Source organism: Dermochelys coriacea, chromosome 2, assembly GCF_009764565.3.
Source record: "Dermochelys coriacea isolate rDerCor1 chromosome 2, rDerCor1.pri.v4, whole genome shotgun sequence".
Taxonomy (NCBI): domain Eukaryota; kingdom Metazoa; phylum Chordata; order Testudines; family Dermochelyidae; genus Dermochelys; species Dermochelys coriacea.
Window position 1 is genome coordinate 225,933,519 of NC_050069.1, and position 12,183 is coordinate 225,945,701.

General features: G+C 39.1%; 1 protein-coding gene across 21 annotated transcripts in view; it reads right to left on the minus strand.

Annotated features, from left to right (window-relative positions):
* Positions 1 to 12,183, minus strand: part of AKAP9 (A-kinase anchoring protein 9) — a 232,724-nt gene that overhangs the window by 100,769 nt on the left and 119,772 nt on the right. For all 21 annotated transcript variants that reach the window (XM_043509321.1, XM_043509325.1, XM_043509336.1 and 18 more), the window contains 3 exons: positions 4,445 to 4,541; positions 3,534 to 3,626; positions 824 to 1,183 (listed from right to left, as the gene is read on the minus strand). In XM_043509321.1, coding sequence (XP_043365256.1) covers positions 824 to 1,183; positions 3,534 to 3,626; positions 4,445 to 4,541 — 550 coding nt within the window. The remainder of the gene's footprint in view (positions 1 to 823; positions 1,184 to 3,533; positions 3,627 to 4,444; positions 4,542 to 12,183) is intronic.

Below are 12,183 nucleotides of genomic sequence, written 5' to 3' on the forward strand. Positions count from 1 at the left end.
AAGCTGGTGAAGGGACATAGTCTGAGGGACTGTAAAATATATGCACCCTCCTACACTGTGTGTAGCTCCACTCTGCAGACAATCCATATGTGGCAGCACACAATGAGTGAGCATAACATGGGCCAGAGGACCCTCAGCTTTGTGGATCTTACAATCTTATCTCTTTCAGAATGGAATGAGTTGAATAACCTATCTTTGTCACTGAGCTGCAGTAGCCCTGTAGACACAACAGGGTAAAAATTTCCACATCTCACTTTGTAAATTGAATTGAATGGTGGACTCTGTACATACCTCTCCTCCCCCAGAGATTATTAAAAATAATATATTTTAGCTATCACTTTTATCCTTTCAGATGATGTCCCCTATATATCAAGAGGGACATGGGTGAGTTAAAATAATACATTTACACAATTTTATCCCCTTTATATAGGTTTCATGTGTCACTAGTAAGATGTATTTATTTATATTAAAATAATTTTTAAAAATCAAGCTTGTTTTTCCACTGTTTATGCCATTCTTACTTTTTTGCATTTCACAAGCTTTGATCATGAAAATGGATTAGTCATTTTCAGTATATTCAGTTTTATTTTCCAGTTCTCATGCATTAGTGTAATGCTACAATATTCAGGTTAAAACACAGCACAAAAGTTGCTAAATAAAATATGAATTTTCAAAGAATTAAAATAAATCATAACATTTCTGTTAAAATTAACTCTTTTCCATTTACAATTTTTAAAAATCCCATCACTTTAGGCCTAAATTACCTAGTAGTACTGGGGGGGGGAAGCAAAAGATTTTCTCAGGTGGATGTTTATATACTTACTGATATTTCCTTCACTACTTTTACTGGAAACCTCATTTCATTCTTGCTCAGTTCTAGTATGTAACCAGGCTTAACCCTTGATTCAAGTTGTTCTTCAAGAGAAGAAATCTCACTGGACTCTTCACTCAGCTCCTTGCTAAGTGGTTTAAATTCTTCTGTATGTTTAATGTCTGCTTTCTTCTCCTTAATAAGATGGTTGTCTAGCTCATGTTCAGTGCACTTCTTCCTACTTTCAAAACATTCTTCCTTTTTATGAACAATTTTTGTTTGTGCTACCAATAGTGCTGATTCTTCCTCTTGTCTAGCCATTCTTGCCAGTTCAGTCTGTTGGGCAAATGCTACACTCATTGACACAATAACCTGAAAAAATAAAAACAACCTTTAGAAGTTCACACATAGCAGTGTCTACCACTGTAGAAGAAAACTAGTTGCTACCCATCAATAATATGAATAAATAAATTTTACATGGAAATAAATACATTTAAAAGGTAAAAAAGCAACAGTTAGCAAATAATATTCATATTTTTAATTATGCTATTATAAAGTGAGATATATTATTGGGAATACATTATCTATAGTATTTGACTCTATAACCTCCCATTGCCTGAATTCCCCAGGATGACTACAAACCATATGAGAAATTATTACTTTATTAGTTCTACATTTATCTCCTATTAATCTCACTGAGTGATTCCCCCCCCTTGTTTTTTTTCTATTTATGTTGTCTCATAATGAAAGGAGATGGATTATATTTTCACTACAACCTTCATGTACTTATGGACAGTACAAGATCAGAAAATAAATTCTGCAATGATGAGAGATATTTCTTTTCATCAGAAGTATGACAAAGCTGACATAATGGAGACAGTATAAAAAACTTAAAAGGGACATTTCACATTTTACAGAAAGCTACTTTACCTAGTTGATGTCTAAGAAAATATCTGCAACTATGACAACAGGTTTTGAAGAAAGTAACAAGACATTCAATCCCTCACCCTTCCTGATTTTCATCAATAATTTCTAATGGTGAGGATAAGACAGTTTGGCTGAATGAAGATCCAGACACTTAAAGGATATGAGGATTGATAGATCAGACATACTATGTGTCTTGCTACTTTCTTCAAAACCTTTTGTTATAGTTGCAGATGTTTTCCTAGACATCAACTGGGTAAAGAGGCTTTCTGTAAAATGTGAAATGTCCCATTTAAGTTCTTCATACAATCTCCACTAGAGTCCTCATCCTCTAAGGAAACCTGTACAACATTTTCAAAAGACAAGCCTGGGAGCTTACAGTCATAACTCATGGACTGCACATAGACACTGGATTTATGGCTTATTACAACAATCTGTAACCCTCCAACACCCTCTTTTTGTCCTTAGACTGTTAACAGGCCACTGTACCTTGAATGGTCCCTTAGAATATGTGCTAACTACTTATGCTTAGAACCCTGCATGGATACAAAAATGTGGATCCGCATCCGATGTGCTTCCATGATAATTAACTTGTATGTGACCCGCAATCTGCACTCCACCTTTTATAAGCATCTGCATCCACACCAGCACCCGCACCCTATCTCACAGTTAGAACACTACCACAGTGCTTAATTTTTAAGAGGTGCCAGGGCTCAGCCTTGGCAAGGCCTGGCACAAATTAAACACTGCAGCTGGAACCACAACCTCCCCATTCCAGGAAGTAACAGCTGGAGCTGCAGCCTCCTTGCATGCAGGAGGTGACAGACTCAAAGGAGTAAGTCGGTGCCAGGGCTATGACCTGCTATGCTGAGAGGTGCTGGGGCTCAGCCCTGGCAAGCCCCAGCACAAATTAGGCACTGCCTGTGCAGATACAAAAATTTGAATCTGCATCCGATTCACAAATATGGTAAATAATACAACAGCATCCGTATCCATGGATGCAGATATCCATGGATATAAGCGGATATGCGAAACAATCTGTCCCCCCTTTCATTTAGCCGTGATGCTTGGAGTATCTGTCCCAGAGCTAAAGAAGAGCTGTGTGTGGCTCAAAAGCTTGTCTCTCTTCTACCAACAGAAGTTGGTCCAATAAAAGATAGGTTTCAGAGTAGCAGCATCCACATTGTCTCTCTAAGGAAAATACAGTCAATTGGTCCACAAGGAGAAAATGTATTCGCATTGTACAGATATACAGAAAAGTAAATCAATTCTCTTCTTTTATAAAAATAAAAATTAATAAAAATGGAACAAACCAGGTAAGCAGCCCAAGTATTCTAAACTTAGCTAAGTTTCCAGTCAACTGTAATCATATACCTCTTTCAAAAAAATTGGATTAGACTGATTAAGTTGCTCTTTTCCTTTACAGAGAAGATTTTGAGAGGGTTATACAGAGGATTTTAGGGGCAGGACTCCCTGGAAGATGGGTATTGGTTAAGAAAGTAAAAGGATTAACTGGTGTATGCTAAAGGAATGAGTGAAAAAAGAAAAATAAAGCGGATTAGTACAGGCCTACTTATGTTAAGCTTGTGTCAAAAGCACAAGATTCCCTACAGGCTTTGAAAAATGTTCTTCCTTGTTCAGAATCAGAACAAGATAGTTTCCCATAAATAAATATAACTATAACAATATATTTGTTCTAAGCTTAAACATATATATATTCGTAATTTTCTGAATCGTAACAAACAGTAAATAAAACCACATTATACATGTTTAAAAAGTTGTTACTATAAAGTTGTACCTTAGCTATTTCTTCTTCTAATCTTCCTTGGTACTGTTTTTCCAACAGCTGAATAATGTCCTTATCACCTTTTGATTCCATTTCACTAGGAAACTGTAAGAAAATATATGAAATATTAATTCATGGTTTCTTGCTTTTACTTTCTCAATTCTACAAGTTTCAGCTAGGATACTGAATTTTCTAAAACTTTTTTTTTTTAATTTTTTTTTATTAAAGGTTACCTGTAAATTAGTTTAAGTAATCTTGGTCTATAAAGAAAAAGAGTTGGGAAAGGGAATTTTCCTCACTGTGGCTCCAAAATCAGATACAAAAGCTAAAATAGCAATAGATGAAGTGATGGTTCAGTTCCCCAGCACTATTTTCCAGCACAGAAGCTGGGATAAGAGCAGAAGGGACATGACTAGGTCACAGAGCCTTACAAGCAAGTCTGAAATACAGTACTTCCAATCCCAAAAGTTCAAAAATCATGAGTTTGATCTCAACAAATATTAAGGGTGGCTTAAAAGTTTTGGATATTTTTATTTGCTGTCTGGTTTTTGAGCCTTTAAAAATTAAATTTTTAAAAACTTTCCTCTGCAACCAGGGCTAGAAACTTTTTTTTAAAAATGAAAGCTAAGATTATTGCTCATCATAATTTGTATGACACACACATTTTCTTTGATATGTTTTGTAAAAACTTAAATCAGACTTTCATTTGTTTCTTGATCATGGGCTGAACTAATGTTCATGTTTCACTTCCAAACATATGATATAACTATTGAGATTATCATTATCACTTGTTTATTACTCCAAAACATTATTCCCAAATTTCAAAGATGTCTTGTTGAAGTGTAAATATTTATATCCCAAGGAACTTAAATTATGCTGCAAACACATAATATTGTTGATAGGCAAACTGAATTATACAGTACCTCTGCTGCCGTATCTGTACTTTGTTGATATAGACTTTCAGTTTTTGTCATTTTCTGCATGAAGTCTTTAGAGTTTTCCTGTGACTCTTCAGATATACTAAAATGTAAAAGAAAGATGGGAAAAATATTAATATTACAAGATATTCATTTCAGTTTCCCAATACCTCTAGCTGATTATATAAGAAAAAATTAAACTAGTGACAGAGGACACATATTTTACAAATTCTGTGGTACTCTTTTAATAGTAAAATGCAAAATGATGATGATTACTGTTTATTATTTGTATTGCAGTAATCCCCAAATGCCCCAGTCCGTATCAGCCCCATTGAGAAAAATGCTGTGTAAACACAAAGCTAAACAGAGCCTCTGCCCAAAGACTTTACAGTCTAATTTGAAACAATAAATAAGTGAATGTGACAAACAAGAAGAGCAAAGGGGAGATGGAGGATAAAGGTAATGAAAATAAAAACTTTTAGTTATGCATGTTAGTTACTACACAATTTGACAATTTAAGCTTAAACATAAAAGTTGGGATTTTTGAAAGAGCCTAAGTGATTTAGGAACACAAGTCCTCAATCTCAGTGGGACCTATTGTCTTAAGTCATGTAGGCACTTTTTAAAATTCCACTCAAACTCAATAACAAAGTTTGATGAAACAGGACCAGATGCATTTCCAAACATTTTGTTACTCCAGTCAAATCTAAATATGTCATTCCCACCTCCATTCTATGTTTTCTATCCATCCTACCTAGTGGCCAGGGAAGCGAGTCATAAAACTTTCCAAATACATACTACAGTAATCACACTTCAAAAGTTTCTACAAGTTTGACAGATATCAGTTCTACCAGTATTCACAATTGCAAGAATAAGGATGCTTTCTCAAACTGATAGAATCTTTCAAAACAGAAGATTTTTTTAAAAAGTGTGACTACTGTGTATATATTCAAAAGAATCAAATATTCCATCCAATATTAAAAAAATGCTAAGGTTACAAAATGAAGTTTGAAAAGTCTGACCCCCATGTATGTGGATTATGATAGTCTTTAATTACATATACAACAGCAGTTCTCAAGCTGTGGGTCAGGACCTCAAAGTGGGTCCCGACCCCGTTTTAATGGGGTCAGCAGGGCTGGCGTTAGAGTTGCTGGAGCCCAGGGTCAAAGACAAAGCCCTGGACAGCATGGCTCAAGATTCAGCTTCAGCCCTGTGTGGAGGGGCTCAGGTTACAGGCCTGTTGCTCAGAGCTGTAGCTCTCGGGCTTCCACTTTGGCACTCCCCACCCAAAGTGGCATAACTCAGGCAGGCTCAGGTTTCTGTCCCCCCTCTAGGGGTCCTGTAGTAATTTTCGTTGTCAGAAGGAGGTCGCAGTGCAATGGAACCACTGATATACAATATTTTCCATGGGACTTCTTAGTAATTTAGGGAACAAGATGGACAGAGCATAGTGAATGAGGGAGCTATTTATTTGTTATCCACCTTGTTCAGTGTCCAGTCCCCTGCCTCGTTCACTGTACATCATCCTACCCCATATCATCCCACTACCCTCCCTCCACAGAATACTCTTCCATCTCCCAGCCACATGTCCTTTTTCCTCAATATCTACACTCCCTACCTTCAGTTATATAGACTCCCATCCTTACAGGCAGGTTGCCTTTTAAAGCCCTATTGAGACTAGCAGCCTCTGCCAAGCTCCGGTTGCTGCTATTGTTTACTCACCACCAACATAAAATTAAGGGGAAGCCAATGGTCAAGGTTTGACTAATAGGATGCAGGCTAAAGAAGAGGAGGTGCTGAGATTCTGGAGAAACCAGATGGGGCCAGACATCAGCTGGAAGACTGATCACAATTTTTTTTCTGCCCTTTTAATTGTTACACCCTAGTCAGATGCATGTCCTACTTGTATTATATAGGTGGCTTGTTAACAGACTATTCTAACTGGGTTAAGTTAAATGTCCCATTGTTGCAGCAAGTTGATACAAGGAAGCTCAAAGCTCTGGCTATACTCTTCTTAGGAGAGATGTTACAAAAGGCCGAAGTTAAAACCAGGCTATAAAAAATATTAAGATTTGTGGCTTTTACAAATCCTTCCTCTAATATTCCCTTTCTGCTATCATGAGACAAATGAGTGCCTTGCTAAAGAAGACATAAGTGTAGGGTGAATGAAATAAGACGTTAAGATTCTTTATTGCTAGGTTTATGATCTTTTGACACATTTAAAATGTATACAAATTTTCAAGCTTACTTTTTCTCAACAGCAGATTTTATGTAAAACCATGTCTTCAATAAGATAACTTTGAAATAGCAAGGAATCCAAAATACCTGACAACTTTCTCAAGATAGCAACAATTCATTATTTTAGCTTCAAAAAGTTATTATTTCTAGGACTCTTACTCAAAATTTTATTCTGCTTTCTTTATAAAGAATTCAGGTAACGAACAAGTCCTATACTATAATGTTTGGTGCTCCTCAATCTTAGGATTCACTGAGTTCAGCAATAAATAAGGAAATTACTCTACTTTTTAAATAGCATTACACAGCATGTTCCATTAATTATTTACCAAGATCTGACAGGATATGGAACCTGGTGAAAAGATCTACCTGACTCCCAGCAAGGAAGGAATTAATTCTCTGCTTAGCTCTTACACAGATTACAAGTAGAGTAACAAAGAAGGATGGGGACTGAAGACCCCCCATAAAACTCTATAAAAGCAGTTACCTGGTAATCATATGTAAGACCTATAAAGAGGAAGAACTACACATTTGGTTCCCAGAAGACTAAGTTATACCCAAGCAAGGGTATTTTTCCCATTAAATTCTAGGTTTATGTGAAAACCTTTGGTTTCCTTCTAACTTGCATAAGGCTCAAGAATACAGGGGTGAATGAACAAGGCAGAGCATCATCTAAAATGTTTAGTCTAAAAAGGATGCATGCTCATGAGTATTTATTTATTGCTAAATATTTTCACTGCACAATATTTTCACTGAATGAAACCAGCAGATTAACATGTATACAAAAAGAAGTCTAAAAAAGGATCAAGTGGTGACAGACTAAAAAGTATCAGGAAATTAATAATAAAGGCTGATAACTTGTCCAGGCCAGTACAGATATTCCAGTCTATAGATTTTAATAAAATGTACCATTTTTACAGTGCTGAAAATTGATCAGGCTAGCAGGCCTTAAACAATCTCAAATGCTCACTGGGAGTTCATGCCTAGCTGTATGAGTATTCAGAAGGCACAGTGTTTGTTCTCCAAAGCAGATAGTAGCAGGAAGCTGTAAAAACTAAGGTACTGGTCCTGCAAACATTAAGCCTGTGTGTAAATCCAGGGCCTAGTGTTTCCAATAAAGTAAGCATACATGACTGAGTACACAGAAGGAGCCGATCAGCTGTGTAAATAGATAGCATTTTTACATAGTCACTTCTCAGGGTAGAATTGTATTTTAAGAAAGGGAAGGAAAGACATATCAACTCGAAAGTGTTACAAAAAGAAAAAAAAAATGCTTTCTCCACTTTGCCAAAGCAGACATGCCTAGCTTGAATGGCCCCCGACTGAGATGGGGAGTGGTTTTGTTCAGACTGGCAGGGTTCTGAAGGGCAGTGGGGAAAGGGAGTGGCTGTGCCTTTTCATTTCCCACAGCTATCTGGGAGGGTTGCCCCTACCTTTCCTATTCTACTTGGTAACAAGTACTGTACTGAATATATCAAATATTAAATAAGTTATATATTGAGTAACATGAAGTAATGAGTACAATTTGCAAATGTTCAAGGGTAACTATCAAATCTATTGTAGCGGTATAACATACAACAATTTGCAATGATATATTAGAGAAATACTTGTAAAATAGTTTTCAGAGTAGCAGCCGTGTTAGTCTGTATTCGCAAAAAGAAAAGGAGTACTTGTGGCACCTTAGAGACTAACAAATTTATTAGAGCATAAGCTTTCGTGAGCTACAGCTCACTTCATCGGATGCATTTGGTGGAAAAAACAGAGGAGAGATTTATATACACACACACACAGAGAACATGAAACAATGGGTTTATCATACACACTGTAAGGAGAGTGATCACTTAAGATAAGCCATCACCAACAGCAGGGGGGGGAAGGAGCAAAACCTTTCATGGTGACAAGCAGGTAGGCTAATTCCAGCAGTTAACAAGAATATCAGAGGAACAGTGGGGGGTGGGGTGGGAGGGAGAAATACCATGGGGAAATAGTTTTACTTTGTGTAATGACTCATCCATTCCCAGTCTCTATTCAAGCCTAAGTTAATTGTATCCAGTTTGCAAATTAATTCCAATTCAGCAGTCCCTTGTTGGAGTCTGTTTTTGAAGCTTTTTTGTTGAAGTACAGCCACTCTTAGGTCTGTGATCGAGTGACCAGAGAGATTGAAGTGTTCTCCAACTGGTTTTTGAATGTTATAATTCTTGACGTCTGATTTGTGTCCATTCATTCTTTTACGTAGAGACTGTCCAGTTTGGCCAATGTACATGGCAGAGGGGCATTGCTGGCACATGATGGCATATATCACATTGGTAGATGCGCAGGTGAACGAGCCTCTGATAGTGTGGCTGATGTGATTAGGCCCTATGATGGTATCCCCTGAATAGATATGTGGACAGAGTTGGCAACAGGCTTTGTTGCAAGGATAGGTTCCTGGGTTAGTGGTTCTGTTGTGTGGTGTGTGGTTGCTGGTGAGTATTTGCTTCAGATTGGGGGGCTGTCTGTAAGCAAGGACTGGTCTGTCTCCCAAGATCTGAGAGAGCAATGGCTCGTCCTTCAGGATAGGTTGTAGATCCTTGATGATGCGTTGGAGAGGTTTTAGTTGGGGGCTGAAGGTGATGGCTAGTGGCGTTCTGTTGTTTTCTTTGTTGGGCCTGTCCTGTAGTAGGTGACTTCTGGGTACTCTTCTGGCTCTGTCAATCTGTTTCTTCACTTCAGCAGGTGGGTATTGTAGTTGTAGGAATGCATGATAGAGATCTTGTAGGTGTTTTTCTCTGTCTGAGGGGTTGGAGCAAATGCGGTTATATCGTAGCGCTTGGCTGTAGACAATGGATCGAGTGGTATGATCTGGATGAAAGCTAGAGGCATGTAGGTAGGAATAGCGGTCAGTAGGTTTCCGATATAGGGTGGTGTTTATGTGACCATCGCTTATTAGCACCGTAGTGTCCAAGAAGTGGATCTCTTGTGTGGACTGGTCCAGGCTGAGGTTGATGGTGGGATGGAAATTGTTGAAATCATGGTGGAATTCCTCAAGAGCTTCTTTTCTATGGGTCCAGATGATGAAGATGTCATCAATGTAGCGCAAGTAGAGTAGGGGCATTAGGAGACGAGAGCTGAGGAAGTGTTGTTCTAAGTCAGCCATAAAAATGTTGGCATACTGTGGGGCCATGCGGGTACCCATCGCAGTGCCGCTGATTTGAAGGTATACATTGTCACCAAATGTGAAATAGTTATGGGTCAGGACAAAGCCACAAAGTTCTGCCACCAGGTTAGCCGTGACAGTATCGGGGATACTGTTCCTGACGGCTTGTAGTCCATCTTTGTGTGGAATGTTGGTGTAGAGGGCTTCTACATCCATAGTGGCTAGGATGGTGTTTTTAGGAAGATCACCAATGGACTGTAGTTTCCTCAGGAAATCGGTGGTGTCTCGAAGATAGCTGGGAGTGCTGGTAACGAAGGGCCTGAGGAGGGAGTCTACATAGCCAGACAATCCTGCTGTCAGGGTGCCAATGTCTGAGATGATGGGGCGTCCAGGATTTCCAGGTTTATGGATCTTGGGTAGCAGATAGAATACCCCAGGTCGGGGCTCCAGGGGTGTGTCTGTGCGGATTTGTTCTTGTGCTTTTTCAGGGAGTTTCTTGAGCAAATGCTGTAGTTTCTTTTGGTAACTCTCAGTGGGATCAGAGGGTAATGGCTTGTAGAAAGTGATGTTGGAGAGCTGCCTAGTTGCCTCTTGTTCATACTCCGACCTATTCATGATGACGACAGCACCTCCTTTGTCAGCCTTTTTGATTATGATGTCAGAGTTGTTTCTGAGGCTGTGGATGGCACTGTGTTCTGCATGGCTGAGGTTATGGGGTAAGCGATGCTGCTTTTCCACAATTTCAGCTCGTGCACGTCGGCGGAAGCAGTCTATGTAGAAATCCAGGCTGCTGTTTCGACCTTCAGGAGGAGTCCACCCAGAATCCTTCTTTTTGTAGTGTTGGCAGGAAGGTCTCTGTGGGTTAATATGTTGGTCAGAGGTGTGTTGGAAATATTCCTTGAGTCAGAGACGTCGAAAATAGGATTCTAGGTCACCACAGAACTGTATCATGTTCGTGGGGGTGGAGGGGCAAAAGGAGAGGCCCCGAGATAGGACAGATTCTTCCGCTGGGCTAAGAGTATCGTTGGATAGATTAACAATATTGCTGGGTGGGTTACGGGAACCATTGTTGTGGCCCCTTGTGGCATATAGTAGTTTAGATAGCTTAGTGTCCTTTTTCTTTTATAGAGAATCAAAGTGTGTTTTGTAAATGGCTTGTCTAGTTTTTGTAAAGTCCAGCCACGAGGAAGTTTGTGTGGAAGGTTGGTTCTTTATGAGAGTATCCAGTTTTGAGAGCTCATTCTTAATCTTTCCCTGTTTGCTGTAGAGGATGTTGATCAGGTGGTTCCGCAGTTTCCTTGAGAGTGTGTGGCACAAGCTGTCAGCATAGTCTGTGTGGTATGTAGATTGTAATGGATTTTTTACCTTCAGTCCTTTCGGTATGATGTCCATCTGTTTGCATTTGGAGAGGAAGATGATGTCTGTCTGTATCTGTGCGAGTTTTTTTCATGAAGTTGACAGATTTCCACTGTATACGGCTAAATTCAGTGCCTTGCATAATCACAGGTTTCAGAGTAGCAGCCGTGTTAGTCTGTATTCGCAAAAAGAAAAGGAGTACTTGTGGCACCTTAGAGACTAACAAATTTATTAGAGCATAAGCTTTCGTGAGCTACAGCTCACTTCATCGGATGCATTTGGTGGAAAAAACAGAGGAGAGATTTATATACACACACACAGAGAACATGAAACAATGGGTTTATCATACACACTGTAAGGAGAGTGATCACTTAAGATAAGCCATCACCAACAGCAGGGGGGGGAAGGAGGAAAACCTTTCATGGTGACAAGCAGGTAGGCTAATTCCAGCAGTTAACAAGAATATCAGAGGAACAGTGGGGGGTGGGGTGGGAGGGAGAAATACCATGGGGGAAATAGTTTTACTTTGTGTGATGACTCATCCATTCCCAGTCTCTATTCAAGCCTAAGTTAATGGTATCCAGTTTGCAAATTAATTCCAATTCAGCAGTCTCTCGTTGGAGTCTGTTTTTGAAGCTTTTTTGTTGAAGTATAGCCACTCTTAGGTCTGTGATCGAGTGACCAGAGAGATTGAAGTGTTCTCCAACTGGTTTTTGAATGTTATAATTCTTGACGTCTGATTTGTGTCCATTCATTCTTTTACGTAGAGACTGTCCAGTTTGGCCAATGTACATGGCAGAGGGGCATTGCTGGCACATGATGGCATATATCACATTGGTAGATGCGCAGGTGAACGAGCCTCTGATAGTGTGGTTGATGTGATTAGGCCCTATGATGGTATCCCCTGAATAGATATGTGGACAAAGTTGGCAACGGGCTTTGTTGCAAGGATAGGTTCCTGGGTTAGTGGTTCTGTTGTGTGGTGTGTGGTTGCTGGTGAGTATTTGCTTCAGATTGG